Source organism: Benincasa hispida, chromosome 7 (genome assembly GCF_027475165.1).
Source record: "Benincasa hispida cultivar pf3 chromosome 7, pf3_genome.v1.1, whole genome shotgun sequence".
In the NCBI taxonomy this organism is placed as follows: domain Eukaryota; kingdom Viridiplantae; phylum Streptophyta; class Magnoliopsida; order Cucurbitales; family Cucurbitaceae; genus Benincasa; species Benincasa hispida.
This window is the reverse complement of record NC_143484.1, coordinates 36,652,181-36,669,007: the sequence shown is the minus strand read 5'-3', so window position 1 is coordinate 36,669,007 and position 16,827 is coordinate 36,652,181. Positions and strand designations below refer to the sequence as shown.

Here is a 16,827-nt window from a genome sequence, read left to right as displayed (position 1 = left end):
CAGAGGAATTTACATATATAAAGAAGATCCGATTCTGAGATTGTTCGGGAGACATGGTAAACGTCCGGAGGAGATATTGTGAAGAGAGAATGAAGATACAGATATAAGACTACTAATTGGTTGATTAACTAGGGTCCTAGCTTTTTTGAGAGCCAAAGACTTTAGTTCATCTTGTGGGAACTTTTATTGATATTTAAGTTGAGAGAGAAATTATCTTTATAATTGGATAAATTATTCAACGAAGCCGCTACAATAATATTGACATGAATTAAAAAATCTATTGCTTCTTCATAATTATCGAGAATATAAAATCGAAGTATTTCTTTCTTATTATTCATCTGTAAAAAAAATGCCTATCACATTGTGGCGGCCTCGGCAAATATGCCTATCACATTGTGGCGGCCTCGGCAAATATTTTATTATTATTTTTTTATTTTAAAGTTGTTATTAATGAATGTTAAAATTGCATAATATGATAATAGTCGGTTGCCTAAATGAAAACAGTAATTAGTCAACTTAGAAACTGTCTTATAAATAATTTATCTTCTAAAATTGTAAGAATTTGATAAAAAAGTTGAGATTATATGGCATAATTTATGGTTTATGGTTTTAACACAATAACATAAGAATGAAAATGAAAATCTATCTTTTCAATAAAGCTATATTTTTTTCCTTCAAAAAGTTAGTCACTGTAATTTAGTTTAAAGTATTTTAATTCTCATAAATTAAAATAAATTTCCCAATAATAATGGCTGACATTCTAGAGAATTAAATAGAAGTAAAAATTGAAAAGGATCCAAAAGCTAGTGACTCAATTCTACACCATTTCAAATTTGAATTTCAAACAACACAACAGGTAAAATTCGAATCACTATAAAAATTAGAAAAATTTTCTTAGGTAGAAAAAATGTCAAACTATTTACAAAAAATAGCAAGAAAAAAAAATACTAATAGATACTGATAGACTTTTATCAATTTCTATGTTTATTAGTATCTATCATCGATAGACATTGATAAACTTTTATTAGTCTTTATCCGTCTCTATCAAAGAAAGATTAAAATTTTGCTATTTTGTGTATATATCTTCCTTATTTTTCTCTTTTTTGAAAAATCCCTCAATAAAAATTATTATTTATTTTATGCTACACAATATTCATACTTTTGAATGAGATTTTTATTGATACAAAAAAATCCTAATTTCTAATTTAAAGTTATATATTTAATAAAGGCTGATGGGTTAATAAACAGTATTTCTTCTGTTTATTATTGTTATTATTTTAATTTAGAAAACAGTATTTCATCATTTTACATTTGGAAAAAAATTCTCTAAATAACTTGTATTTTGAATAACTTTTGTTTTAAAGTGGATGAAAATGAATCAATCCTTTTCCCAAGTTGGAAGGAGATGTTTATCCCCATTGGACAAGTATCAACATCAAGCAATCTATCCTTTATCAACAAATAGCCTAGACATGATTTATAAACTAAATTAAGTGTCATGAAAAATCTTTTATAGCAAAATAGGAGAAGTGAGAAAATAAGGAACTAGATTACAAACAAAAAAAACTATTTAATGAAAAATTGACATAGAAATGAAAATCGAACTTTGACGAGATCAATAGTATAAGCTTTATGTTAGTTGAATTATGTTCATTTGGACAAATTGTCACCAATATAATAGAATAAACTTACTAACTTGTAAAGATTACACTACTTTAATTATTTATCTTATGAACTCAATATAGTATTTTATTTGACTTGATGAACTCAACAGGGTATAAGAAGAGATACATAAAAGAACAATAAATCCTTGTAAAGGAAAATATTCTTCCATGTAAGGTTGAGTCCTTTAAAAAAACACACATCCTTCCCCAAAGAGCATGGACTTTAATTATGTGACAAGAAGGTGAATTTGTAATTCGAGTAAAATGTGACCTGCAAGACAAGGAATATCTGGACACTGGTGTGTGTGGTATTTGCCATAAACTGTCTGATGCCTAACTTAGTAAAACACTTTTGGTTCTAGCAATGAGAGTGCAAATTGCACACCTCGAGAATGACTCTTCATGGACCTTGAAGCTCACCTGGCCCAAGGCCCATTTGAGTTCGACCATTGGACGAGATTTTAGTTTTAGGTCCTGTCTATTATCCCATTTCAGCATGAATACCATTGAGTTTAGTTTGTACCTTTTTTAGTGCAAATTTACTCATAAAATCCCTAACAAAGGGTCTACATCAACCTTAAAAGTTTAAGCCTTAAATTAGTATAACTATCAATTTAGAGTTTTTAATGAGTACGAATTGAATTTTTTCAAAAATATATTGATATTATTTTGAGAAAGATTAAAAAAAAATAAAAACAAGAAGTTGAATTTCTCCGAAGCATAAATATGTCATTTTTCCAATAAGTCATTATTATTGGATAAGTATTAATCTTCAAACAAGCGCCCATGGCCTAATGGATAAGGCGTCTGACTTCTAATCAGGCGATTGTGGGTTCGAGTCCCACTGGGCGTGTGTGCATTATTTTTCCTTTCATGTCTATAGCTTAATGGACTTAAATAGTAATATCAGGTAGATGATGATACTAATGTCGATTCACCTGTAGATAATATATCTACGATATAAATTTAATACTATGGGTAGAAATAAGATTATAGTACTTCAAATCGAATATATATAAACCTTCCAACTTCATAATTATATGCTCTTTTTAGATAAAATAATACAAACACATATTCAATTATAAATTTCTTTGTTTTATTTTTTGCATTTTTAAAAGATAATCAACCACCATCTTAGCTCAAAATGAGCATTGTTTTTCAGCCTCATATATTTTCTTGCAAAAATTTATACAGATTCAGTTTCAACTTAAAGCTTCATCCTAAAAAAAACCAAAAAAGAAAGAGAGAAAAATCAAGCTAAGGCTAAAGAGCCTCCGGAAAACGTAAATCTGCAGGGCCAGGACCCAAAATCCCCTTCTGTTCACTAATCTTGCCTAGCCCAGGGATGGAGATTGGGACCACAACTGGAACCGGAACGGTAACTGAAACCGGAACTGGAACCGCAACCGGAACAGGAACAGGAACAGGAACAAGAACAGGAACCGGACCGGAAACATGATCTGGCTGTACACTTCTTTCTTCATCTCGCCACACACTCCCCTGCCACTCTATCTACAAAACCAAATAACAAAGCCAGATTACCAAATACCACCGAGCTTAATTGGAAACATAATGAAAGTATTATAAAAAACTAAGGAGTTTCAGATTTGTCACATTTTTTATCTACACTGATTTTACCTTTTTGATTCTATCACCTTAGTAATGTATCTAGTTAAATATAATTTTTTTTACAACATGTGAGGTGGGGGATCGAATCTCGTACTATGCCAATAATAGTTAACTATTATTAAGGGTTAATTTAAAATAACAAAAAGTAATAAGTTCAAAGTAAAAGTAATAAGAAGTGAAATAACATTTATCATTGCACTTGCAATTCTCAAGATTTAGCGCTGTCATTGTAACCATCATCATTTTAAGAGGCAAGACTGAATGCTGAAAAGTTTTAAACGAAGAGCTTGCGACAAGTCCCGTGGACCAAATTTAGACGTCAAGTGTAAGTTTCCTTCTTAGTGTTCTATCTTAATTAGATGCATGAACGACTTCAGTTGAGATGTTTTTTTTATTTATATATCTTTAGACGGTTTTTCTTTCTTCTGTTAATTAATCTGTTACAGGGATTGCAAATAAGAAATCAGGACAGTTGGAATTTTATCTCCTTAATTTCTTTATACTATATTTGTAAAGGATTTCTAAAGACAGAAACTTGCCTCTTCGTGATCATAACTAGTTTCTGGCAATAAGGGGGTCATAATTGGTGGAGTGATGTCTGGATCTGGCTTCTGAAATATGAATGTTGTGTACAGACCTGTTAAAGAAAGTTTCAAAAAAACATATTAACACTATGCTATTGCTAAAATGATAATAAACTTAGAGGAAATAAAATAAAAAATCACCTAGTACATCATATGATCGAGGAAGAAGTCTCCCCCTGGGATCCAGAATGTTTTGACCAAAATTCATGAGCATGCCTGCAAATTGTGCTCTTTTTGGGGCAATCAAAACACGGAGGGCAAAATAATCAGCCTCGCCCGGAAAAATTAGTTTGTGAGCTTTTCATCAGTTAAAGAAAACTAGGAATTTTAAAGCAAACTGCAAAAACCTGTGATCATCAAAGAATTCAGTCAAGTTTTGAATCTCGATATACTCAAGACCTGCTTCTCTAGCCAACCTGAGTGAGTTATAGCCACCAGTTAGCAAAATTCATTCAGATATTTGGGATGATTATATTGGCACATACAAATGTCAGTAAATACATATAGGAAAAAGTTTTATTCAAGTATGTGAAGAAATTTTGGTTTTGTAACACATCTGCAGTTACTTGATGGAAATTAGAAGGATGATGTATATGAACTGAAATATTATAGGATAAAAAAGAATGCGGTTGGAGATGGATAAAAAAGAATTAAACCTGATAAAGCTTGGAAAATGGACTAAACAATGAGTCTCAGCAGAGAGGTCATTTGCAAATTTCAGTTGATATTTCTTTCCAAACAAAGGGAACCTGGAAATACTCAATATCTTCAGTTACCATAGATTGACAAAAACTATTCATTAAAACAATCTGAAGATTAAGAAATATTTTAAAATTATTAAATTATACATACTTCTCTTCTTCCACTTCAAAGGTGATCATGTAGCTTTCCGATCTTATGCAATTGGGTACTATATTAGGCTTCATGCCAGCACTCCTATTGTGGTATGCTTCGACATTCTTCTGATACTTTGCCCTATAAAAGTAAAACAATCTAATATTTCAGAACTTTTTCTTTCTCTCTTAGCAATAATGTGGTGCGAAGGATATTCCTCTATTAGTATTGAAAGAACAAGAATAAAATATCCAACTTCTAACAAATATCTAATAAAATGATAAAAATTTAGACAGAGTAGATGCTTAAAAAGCCAAAAGAATATAGCACATCGGCTGGCAATCACATTTCACGAATCTGTAAATTTTTAAGTGGGACTACTTCTTGGGAGCTGCACCCACGCCAACTCCGTGGTGGAATTTTCATGAAGAGTCGAAGCTCAATTAGTGTTGGGTTAGATCATTGCAAGAACTTCATGATACTTCTTAAATTCTGATAGGCTATTGGTAAAATATTTACTAAAAAAGAGTAATGAAAGTTCACATTGCGCATCCAAAACTTACAGTGCTAGAAAGAAAGGGTGACTGGGCAGAATGAATGATATACATATGAATAAAACATCAGACTGAAAATTGTAGACAAAAATATGAAAATAACAACAAACTCCTAAAACAACCGGATTTGATTATTATTTCATACCATATTGTAGACGAGTCTGGAGTAATGCCAAAAAAGTAGCCCCCAGGTTTAAGCAATGCTGACACATTATGTAAGAGTCTCTGTGCTCTCTCCTCGGTTTCAAAACACATCTGCAAAAAGCACACATCATCTAATACAAGGAAGACAAGATCCATTCTCACCCCTAATCCACAAAAAACAAGAAGAAGAAATTCCAGTGTAGGACCTGCAGATGCTGCAAGCAGGAGACTAGATCAGCTATCTCAGTTTTGTCTTTCAAATGAGCTTCAATATTTTCCTGTCAAAATAGAATATAGTTAGCAGGAAAATAAGAAAAAGAAAATAGCAGGCAACAAAGTTGATGTGTCTGAGTTTTAAATGTTACATTCTATCTAGTTACATTCTATCTAATAATGTAATCATATTTTACACTAATGGTATTATAAGTTTAACACTTGCCTTTGAAATCAAATCTGTAAAATAGAGGACCAAATGAATTAGCATTTCGTAGGATGATAATGGTTTAGATACTTGAATAATTAAATCAAAAAGCATGCACGTGCTAGTGTGTGAAGTGAGTTCCAATCCATTTCTTTGTTACTGAAGTTTAATAAGTGATGGCAAGATGGGTAAGGAAAAAAAAAGGGAGATTTGCTTTCTATTCAATTCTTTCAAGTAAAAGTCAGTATTTGTATTATTTCAGGCATCAAGATCAAAGAGAAATCACTTTGCAAAGCAGGTTGTAACATCTCAGTTATTTATTCTCTCTCCCTGAGCAAGTGAGCTTTTCACTAATAGTTACGGCCTATCTATCACAGAAGATGTAATCACAATTCAGAAATGACATAGATATATAGTTCAAGCAGTTCCCACTTCCACTTCCTGGGCTGATGTAGTATTGTGTGATTGTTTCTTGCCTTATTTATTCCTTGCAAGAGCAATAATGATAGTGAAGTTGATAGTGCTCAAATTTTAAGAACTTATACAATTGTCCAATTTCTCTTTTTTCCCCTTTCAATATCTCAACATGCTGATTAGTGGAACCTTCTTTGATAAGATTCATCAAAGAGAACTGTTCATAACTAATAAAAAAACAGCCTTATTTGGTTCTTAGAAAACATTAATGTAATATTTCATATCATTAAACAGTGTTACATAAACTGCAGCAAGAGGAATAAGTAGAAACAAATGCAGATCTTAGACTGCCCTTGGTGATAAGACTTTTTTGCTATAAATGCATAACTAGTGGTGTTTTGCTAAACAAGAAGAGCATTCCCAAAAATCTTTGACATAACTTTATCCATCTCCCATTAAGGAAGTATAAGGAATAAATCTACATGAAATCCTCAACACAGATTGTTTTGTAACCCTTCCTTCGGGAGAGGGGATTCCTTATCCCCTTATCCCCTTGTCCCTTAGGTTGTTTTGTTGGGGCTTCGTATTGTTTTGCATACCATCCTTCGTTTCTATTGAGAAAAAAGAAAAGAAAAGAAAAGAAAAAATCTACATGGAATGAATTTCAAATGTCTTAGTATCTATATATCTTAGGAATCTATTCATTGTACAGTCAAGACAGAGCGTCTAGGAGACTCTTGTTCAAGAAGTAGCATGCAATAGAAAGGAAAATTTTAAAGATAATAATGTTTCTCTTGGAAAACGTTTCACAGAAAGATTTCTCCCCAATGCTTCTAAACACATTTTGTGACCAAAAAACTTATAGGACAATTCGTTTATTTTCCACGATCCAAATTTACAATAAATTCCTTTGGTCAATTAAACATTACACGGGTGAACATATTGATTTCTCCAGATTTAGTTTGAAAAGTCAGATACATCACTCGACTCCAGAACTGGTAGAGGAAGGAAACAATGATCGAACTATGCATTTATGATTTGTCCTCAATTTAATGTACGGTTACTGATCCAGTCCTCTCAAGTTAAATATAACTCTGTAGTTTAATTGAGAATTGGCCTAAGTTATTATTGCTCTCCCTAAATTGATATTTCTTAGATACGGAAATTCATAATGATTGGAAAGGAAACTAAAGAATTAGCAGCGAAAAACTCACAACGCAAGGATCAACTTCAAAGAATTCAGCAGTGTAAGACTTCCTCTGACTCTCCCATGCCTCTCGCATCTGGCCGATTCCAGAACTGGATTCATCTAAAGAATAACAATTCCAACAAAACAACTCAAGGCAACTTCTTCCGAAAAAGAATCTACAGTTTCAAAAAGAAAAAAAAAAAAAAAGAAAAACCTAAATACCAATTCCAATGTAATGACTGATTTGAGCTTCGTCCCATTTCTCCGCATCCGCCCCTCGGGCGCAATACAAATCACAAACCTTCACAAACAAAACCTAATTACATCTTACATACATTTCTTAACACCTAAATCATAATTGAAAATTGGGTTTAACAACGGACCGTGACGTAGGGGTGCGAGAAGATCTTGATGAGGGCGGTCTTTGCAAAATCGCAAAGGCGGTGGTGAGTCCACTCGCCTCTTGGTGGGACGAGTTGACTCATTCTAGTTCGGAGTTGACAGTTTCCGGTCGCCGGTACGATGGTTCGCGCCTTTTTTACCCTCCGTTTTCAAGATTTGAAATTCGGCTCTCTCTCTTCAAAGGGTTTATGCAAGTCGTTAGTTTTCAGAGTTTTCAATTTACTTAATAAGAATTTTAATTTTTTTTTTTAAAGGATTTTTTTTAGACACATATTTTCTTTTGACATTTTTTCAGAAATATAATTTTACTTATTAAGTAAATTGAAAAAGTATCAACAGTTACCTATTTTCGTCTAATAAATTTCTGACTTTTTTTCTAAAGTCTAATAATAAGTCGATTAAATTTCAAACTAGTGTCAAACACATTTTTAATTAGTTTTATAAAGTGTCATAAAAATATTAGATATAAATTTGATTTTTTTTATTCTAATGAATTTAAAATTTATATTTACAAGTTTAGTTAATCAACCTTCAAGTTTGTATCTATTTGATTCTCAACTTTCAAAAGGGTCTCTTTAGACAAATTCATATCTATTTAGTAAATTCATATATCTACTAAACATAAATAAAATTAAAATTTTAAACTTCTATTAAACATATAATTCAATTTTATTTCTAATAAATCAATAATAATCAAATTAATCATTTAAAAAAATTAAAGTAACTCAACAACAATTGACATGTACTACTCTAGATGTCAGAGGTTCAATTCTCTCACTCATTCCACGTCGTTGAACTCTTAAGAATTTTTTAAATTTTTTTTATTAGACATATTTAAAAATTTAAAAACTAAACTTATTAGTTTCATATTTAAATTATTCTTTAGGTTTTAATCTTCTTTTAGTTGGTATAAGAATAGATGATTTCATGGGCGGAGCCACGTAGGAGTTAGGGGGTGTTATACAGAAAGGTGAAAATAACTTCATTCAGTTACAAAATCTGTTACAAATCAAGCTACCTTTAAATACATTGTGTAACTAATTGTAAAGTGAGAGAGTGCAAATTGTAATTGAGTGATCAAACTTATCTTGAAGCAATCTTGAATAAAACTCCCGTCAGCTTCTCCGTGGACGTAGGCCTTTCTTGGCCGAACCACGTAAAACTATCGTATTCTTTTTCTTCCTGATCGTTTTCCTCTATCGTATACCTCTGACCCACCGATCGTGTAGCTTTTAGCAAACGATCATCTAGCTTTTAGCCAACGATCGTTTACTTCTGCAAGCCTCATCGTGTAGATGACCATCGTTTAAACGCCTTCGTCTAGACGATCTTCAGTAAAGCCTTCATTGTCTAGACGACTTGTCCCTTATCGTCTAGACGACCTCCAGCTTTACCTCCCATCGCCTAAACGATCGAAGACTTATCGCCCTCTGCGATTTCTGGTAGCCTCCCGACGGTTCTCTCTTTTCTTTTCTCTCGTTCTTTCTCTGCAAAAAGAAAAGAAAAGTTAGTCTTTCGAAGTGCATAACTAGCTGAAGTGTAAAGCTCTAATCTCAGCCATTAAAGTGTAAGGTCGAGATCCTTCATCACACGGATTATGTTTTCAGCATGTTGTTTTGTGTTTGCGTGAAGAAATAAGGTGGTTTCTGGTATTCGTTTAAGGGTCATCGCATTGTCAAAGCCCAAAAGGATCAGTAAGTCTGTTCTTTCAGCCCATTAATCTCAACTCAAGCCCATCAAGTGGTATCAGAGCCTGCAAGAAAGCTTCAAGATTAATCAAGATTCAAAGAAGCAAAAATCTTGGAGTTTTTTCAGTTGAATTTCGAAACAGATATGGCAGTAGCAAGGTATGACATTGAGAAATTTGATAGCAAAGGGGTTGTGAAAAGCCAAAATTAAGGTTATCTTGGGACAACAGAGGGCACATAAGGCTCTAGATGATCCAGCAAAGCTGCCAAGCATAGCAACATAAGAAGAAAAAGAAAACATGGAGCTAATTGCTCATGAAACATTGGTTTTAAACTTTTCAGATAATATCCTAAGGCAAGTGATTGATTAGGAGACAACTTATAAGATGTAGAGTAAATTGAATGAGCTATATGAGACAAGAAATCTGCCCAACAAAATTTTCCTAAGGGAAAGGTTCCTTACATTCAAAATGAGTGCTTCAAAGTCTTTAACAGAGAATCTAGATGATTTCAAGAGAATTACTACTGAGTTCAAGACTCAAGGGAAGAAATTGGGCTAGATAATGAAGCATTTGTGCTTCTTAACTTATTGTCTGATTCCTATAGAGAAGTGAAGACAACCCTCGAATATGGGAGAGATTCCATTACTACTGATATCATAATTTATGATCTTAAGATCAAAGAAATGGAGCTCATTACAAGTAAAGAAGACAAGCCTAGTGTAAAGGGCTTGTTTGTAAAGGGGAAGTCAAACAGAATAACAAGAAAAAAGGAAAACAGAGCTCAAATGAAGATGGGAAAGAGAAGTCCAAGGTTAGATGCAAGTATTGTAAAAACTTGGACATTTAATCAAAGATTGCAGAACATTGAAATGGAAAAATGAGCAAAAAAATAAGTAATCTCAACCACAACCCAAAGTCCAACCAAATCAGTCAGGTGAAGCCTCAGTTTGTGAGGGATCTTACTTTTATTCTGATGCTTTGGCTACCTCTAATTGCAGGGCAGAAGAAGAAGCTAATAAGAACCTAGATTGGGTTCTAGATTCAAGGTGTTCTTTTCACATGACACCCCATAAAGGCTGGTTTAGTACTTACAAAGAATTGGATGGAGGATCTGTCCACATGGGAAACAATAACTCATGTCCAGTGGTTGGGATCGACTTAGTCTCATTAAAACTAGAAGATGGAATAGTCAAGCTCTTAAGAAATATCAGACATGTACCTAAGTTGAAGAGAAATCTAATTTCACTAGGCATGCTTGATTTTATTGGCTGTGAATACAGAGGCAAGGAAGGTTACTGTGAAGTTTTGGAGAACAGTAAGCCTATCCTTAGAGGGGTGAATATTAATGGAGTGTATGTAATGCAAGGAGTTCATAAGGTACACTCAACTTTGATGATGAGTCAAAATCAACCTACTGAAGGAGATATATGGCATAAAAGACTCTCACACATTAGTGCCAAAGGTCTACAAGCTCTAGCCAGCCAAAGTATTCTACCTAAAGGAGTTTATCAGAGCCTATCCTTTTGTGAACATTGTGTAATAAGGAAGGCTACTAGGTAGAGCTTTGTGAAGGCTCAACACACAACCAAGGCCATCCTTGACTATGTGCATTCAGACCTATGAGGTCCTTCACCTTTTCAATCATTAAGTAGAGCCAGGTATTTCTTAACCTTTGTTGATGACTACTCAAGAAAAAGCTGGATCTATTTCCTTAAATCTAAGGATTTAGTTTTTGAAAAATTTAAAGAATGGAAGATCATGGTTGAAAAAATGTTTAACTGTCAGATTAAGTGTCTAAGAATTGATAATGGGCTTGAGTACTGTGCAGAGGAGTTCAATGTTTATTGCAGACAACATGGTATAACTAGACACAAGACAGTTAGGTATATACCTCAGCAAAATGGGGTGGCAGAGAGGTTGAATAGAACAATAATGGAGAGAGTAAGAAGCCTATTGTCTGATGCTATACTTCTTGAGAAATTTTGGGCAGAAGCAGCCTCATATACTATCTATACACTGAATAGATGCCCTCATGCATCTCTTAACCTTCTAACCTCTAAAGAAAGGTGGACCAAACAGCCCCCTAACCTGAATAACTTAAGGGTGTTTGGCTGCACTGGCTTTGTTCATCAGAATAAAGGGAAATTAGCTGCTAGAGCTGTGAAGTGTATGTTTTTTAGCTTCACAAAAGGTGTTAAGGGGTTTAAAATGTGGCACCCTACTGAGAAAAGATGCATAACTAGTAGAGATGTGGTTTTTAGAGAAGATGAGATTTATATATAGAAATCTAACCTTAATGTTTCAATACCTCAAGAGAAGAATGATAAAATTGAGGTGGAGCAAGTTTTAATTCCTACTTCTGATCCTTCAAGCTCTGAATCATATTTTGATCAACTACCTCATCTAGAAGAAGAAGTAGAAGATGCTACTATTGATCTTGAGCAAGAAGCACCAGAGTTGAGAAGTTACAGCCTAGCTAGAGATAGACAGAGAAGAAACATTGTGCCACCTTCAAGGTATGAAGACTATTTAGCTTTGAATGCTTCTGATTTAACTAATGATGCAGAACCTTCAACCTTTGAGGAAGCAGTGAGTTGTTCTAAAGCTAAGATGTGGATAGAAGCTATGAATGAAGAGGTTTATTCACTAGTGAGAAACAACACATGGGAGTTGACACCTTTGCATAAAGGATGCAAACCAATTGCATCCAAATGGGTATACAAGTTGAAGGAAGGTTTCTTTAATGATCAAGGACCTAGATTTAAAGCTAGGCTGGTTGCTAAGGGCTTTACACAGAGGCTAGGTGTTGATTTTAATGAGATTTTTTCTCCAGTGGTAAAACAGACTTCTATCAGATTATTGTTGTCTATTATGGCTCAAAATAACCTAAAACTGGAGCAACTAGATGTCAAAACAGCTTTTCTACATGGCTTCTTAGAGGAAGTTATCTACATGAGCCAACCGAAGGGGTATGAGGTCAAAGGAAAGTAAGATTATGTGTGCCTACTTAAAAAATCTATCTATGGCCTCAAACAGTCCCCTAGATGCTGAAACAGAAGGTTTAGTGACTTTGTTCAGAAGAATGTTTTCTATAAAAGCTCCTATGACAGTTGTGTTTACATAAATACAGAGTCCTATACTCATCCTATCTACTTGTTACTATATGTGGATGACATGCTTCTAGTAGGAGCAACTATGAAAAATCTGAATAAAGTAAAAGATCTACTGAAATCAGAGTTCGAAATGAAAGACATAGAAAATGCAACAAGAATACTAGGCATTGACATTATTAGAAACAGAAAAACTAGTATTCTAAGCATTGATCAGTCACAATACTGTAGTAAATTGTTAAAGAAGTATCAGATGACAGAGGCTAAAGCAGTAACTGCTCCTATTGCTAACCATTTCAAACTCTCGGCAGAGAATTCACCCAAAGAATCAGATATTGAGCATCAACAAATCATGTCAACAGTTCCCTATTCCCAAGTTGTGGGAAGTTTGATGTATCTAATGGTGTCTACAAGACCTGACATTACCTATGCTACTAGCCTGGTGAGTAGATACATGGCTAATCCGAGTAAGAGGTACTGGGAGGCTAAAAAGTGGATTATGAAGTATCTAAAGGGTACTACTAATGCTAAACTAATGTACCAACAGCTACCAGACAGTGAACCAGAGCTAATTGGGTATGTAGACTCAGATTATGCTAGAGATCTAGACAAGATGAGGTCATTATCAGGGTATATCTTCCTATTTGGAAGGTGTGTCCTAAGCTGGAAGGTTACCTTACAATCAGTAGTAGCCCTTTCTACTATTGAAGCATAGTTCATAGCACTATCAGAAGCAGTGAAGGAAGGCCTATGCTAAAGGGTCTCCTAAGTGACTTTGGAATTAAATAGAACATAGTGAAGATTTTTTGTGATAATCAGAGTACAATTCATTTATTTAAGCATCCTCAGTACCATAACAGAACTAAACATATAGATGTTAAATATCATTTTATTCGACAGCAAATAGAAGCTAAACAGATTGAAGTTCTGAAAGTTCATACTTCAGAGAATGCCTCCGACATGTTGACAAAAACAATCACTCAACTCAAACTCCAGAAGTTCCTTGATATAATAGGGTTTGAGCTGAGAGACAAAGGTTAAAGGAAAGAGACAGTCAGATCAGAGAAGCTAAAGAAAGTATGAAGTTCATTTCAAGGTGGAGATTGTTATACAGAAAGGTGAAAATAACTTCATTCAGTTACAAAATTTGTTACAAATCAAACTACCTTTAAATACATTGTGTAACTAATTGTAAAGTGAAAGAGTGCAAATTGTAATTGAGTGATCAAACTTATCTTAAAGCAATCTTAAATAAAACTCTCGTCAGCTTCTCCGTGGACGTAAGCCTTCCTTGGACGAACCACGTAAAACTATCGTGTTCTTCTTTTTCTCGTCGTCTTCCTCTATCGTATACCTCTGACCCACTGATCGTGTAACTTTTAGCAAACGATCATCTAGCTTTTAGCCATCGATCGTTTACTTCTGCAAACCTCATCGTGTAGACGACCATTGTTTAGACGCTTTCGTCTAGACGATCTTCAGTAAAGCCTTCATCGTCTAGACGATTTATCCCTTATCGTCTAGACGACCTCCAGCTTTACCTCCCATCACCTAGACGACCAAAGACTCATCGCCCTCTGCGATTTCCTGCAGCCTTCTCTCTTTTCTTTTCTCTCGTTCTTTCTTTGCAAAAAGAAAAGAAAATTTAGTCTTTCGAAGTGCATAACCAGCAGAAGTGTAAAGTTCTAATCTCAACCATCAAAGTGTAAGGTCGAGATCCTTCATTACATGGATTATGCTTCCAGCATGTTGTTTTGTGTTTGTGTGAAGAAATAAGATGGTTTCTAGTATTGTTTAAGGGCCATCGCATTGTCAAAGCCCAAAAGGATCAGTAAGTCTGTTCTTTCAGCCCATTTATCTCAACTCAAGCCCAACGGAGACATGTGCCCTTCATCAATTTATCTATTTTTTGTATTTTTAATATATATATATATATATATAAGTTCAAGTCGAGTAATGAAAATGGAATTAGCTTGTCGGTGTCTAATGTTATTTGGATGTAGCAAATAGGAGTTTGATTCTTACTATCTACAACATTTTTGTATGAGTTTTTATCCAGATGTTTCATCTCTAATAGGGTTTTAAAGCCCAAGTCATGTAAAGAATAATAAAGGAAAACATATAAGACAATATGACATTTAGAATATACTAATGTACTTTTTTTAATAAATAATGTAACATTTAGAATATAATAATATACCTTTTTAATAAATAATTAAACAATTTTATTAGCAACAAGACTAGACAATTGATAGACTTTTTTTCCTTCTTTTCAAAATTCATTTTTCAATCTCAAAAGCATTAGATTAAAAAGGTATCGTTCATTTTTTTTTACATAATTTTTATATTCACATTACAATTTACATAATTGGGTGTGCTTTTTGAGGTTTAAAGGGGTTTACTTTACTAATAGATTTTTCACTATTGTGTTTTGGGTCAAAAGCCCTATTTTTCAAAATTCTTTATGCAGAAAATTGGTTAAATTTGGGAGAATATTGGGTAGTTAAGATTGGTTAAATTGGGGTTAGTTTTTAAACCCATAAAAGTTTAATGTTGGTTTTTTTATTGGTAAATTTGGGATGTGCATAGGTTTCTAGGAAGTTAACATCCAGGAGCTGAATTTGAAAGTTTGAGGGTGAGATTGTGGAATTGGTCACTGTGGTAAGTAGTTTGCACATCTCTTGCAAAATATAAATTTTGATGGTTGTAGTCAGATGAATTTGAGATATGTTTGAAAATTCGTATTGTTTGAAATTGTTTACATGTTTTAAGTGGTTTTCTTTTTTAAAGAACTTTTTATGTGATTTGAGAATTGAGTGGATGTATTTGGTTGATTTTTAGTTAATTTTGCAAATAAAAGTATATGATTGATTTGAATGAATATTGGAAGTGTTTTGACTGATTTTGAAGGGAAAGTGTTTCTGTTTTAGTTTTAGTTATTTTTTAGAATTTTGGAAAGATTTGAATGATTTGATCTGATGAGTTCTGCTGCTGAAATTATTATTTGAAACTACATATTTGTGTTTCAAATGTTTTTGAATGATTTGACTGGGGCTATCCAGATATGCAAGTTTTTGTGTTTTTGGAGATTGTATGATGTTTTGTTGTAGCCAACTTGAAATTAACGGTTTCAGTTTCTAATTGAGGCTTATTTGTGAGAAGGCACATTTGGTTTGACATTATTCGGAATGAAGATTCATGTGTCTGTTGCACCCACATGGCTTGACACTTAAGTAATTTTTGTTCTGGTTGGATGTAACCGACATTTCTATTGTTCTGGTTGGTTGTTAACCAATGTTTCTATTATTTTGGTTGCTCGATAATCGACGTTTTTGCTGTTTTGTTGATAACGGTAACCACATCTGTTAGGCTACTTCAATTATACGTCTTTCCTACTCTTTATCTGAAAGTTTTGAAAGATTAAAAGCTGTAAAGTATTGACTGATTGAAAATTTTGTTTGATTGCAAGAAAGCTTTTCATTTGAAAGCATTGAAAGATTTGTGTTTTAAAAGTATGGAAGTTTTGTTTTTAAAGGTGTTGAAAATTTGTTAAAACGCTTTGGTTTTCTTGAAAAACTGTTTGAAAGTGTTGATAGATTTTTTTACTAAAAGACTACAAAATTGAAAAGCCAATTATTTGAAAGTTTGACTTTTGTCCAACAATGGATTCAAAAGAGCAAGAAACGTTTTGCAGATTGATCCTCTCAATATGTGTTGTTTTTCAAAATATATTGTGAACTTGACGTGGAAGTTGTTTATTGAGTATTTTTGTAGTCATCTTTGTCTTTCAAAATATTTTTCAGATGAAAGTGCAAGTAATAGTTTTGATGGTGATTGAAGGATTAACATTCTGACATAACATACATAGACTATGAGTATAAGTTTCCATTAAATCTTTGATAGATATAGATGTTTTTAGTTGTTATTTTTATTGATTATTAATTATTTCTTCTTCAGATATTGGTAAAGTACTTTACATTTGGATGTTGAATTTTGGCTTGTGGTTTCGAGCCTTAGAGTTTCGTTGGTAGTGAGGTTCTTTTTTTCTAGTTTTGGCTATATCTTCCGCATTTTCGTTATAATAGTTGTATTGGAAAAATATGGATTGTTACGTAAATACAATTTTTAAAAAACTTAAAACCAAATGGGGAGTAAACATTTTACCTTATTTTGATGGTGTGCTTTAGAGTTT

General features: G+C 33.3%; 1 protein-coding gene and 1 non-coding gene across 2 annotated transcripts; one reads left to right on the top strand and one right to left on the bottom strand.

Moving 5' to 3' along the window:
* The first annotated feature begins 2,444 nt into the window (after positions 1–2,444).
* Positions 2,445–2,517, top strand: TRNAR-UCU (transfer RNA arginine (anticodon UCU)). The gene has a single exon. It is a non-coding gene; the product is annotated as a tRNA-Arg (tRNA).
* A 221-nt stretch (positions 2,518–2,738) lies between these two features.
* Positions 2,739–8,142, bottom strand: LOC120081215 (S-adenosyl-L-methionine-dependent methyltransferases superfamily protein). Its single transcript, XM_090315902.1, has 11 exons — positions 7,817–8,142; positions 7,656–7,734; positions 7,459–7,553; positions 5,616–5,687; positions 5,411–5,520; positions 4,730–4,852; positions 4,534–4,626; positions 4,225–4,293; positions 4,019–4,107; positions 3,829–3,930; positions 2,739–3,172 (listed from the first exon to the last, which is right to left on the bottom strand). The coding sequence occupies exons 1-11, from the start codon at positions 7,916–7,918 to the stop codon at positions 2,928–2,930; spliced, it is 1,179 nt and encodes a 392-aa protein (XP_090172028.1). The 5' UTR covers positions 7,919–8,142; the 3' UTR covers positions 2,739–2,927.
* Between the last annotated feature and the right edge of the window lie 8,685 nt (positions 8,143–16,827).

Coding starts and splice junctions, on each gene's coding strand:
- LOC120081215 (XM_090315902.1), bottom strand. CDS start 7,918: ATGAGTCAACTCGTCCCACCAAGAGGCGAGTGGACTCACCACCGCCTT. Junction 7,735..7,816: donor TCTCGCACCCCTACGTCACG/GTCCGTTGTTAA, acceptor TTGTTTGTGAAG/GTTTGTGATTTGTATTGCGC. Junction 7,554..7,655: donor CAGTCATTACATTGGAATTG/GTATTTAGGTTT, acceptor GTTATTCTTTAG/ATGAATCCAGTTCTGGAATC.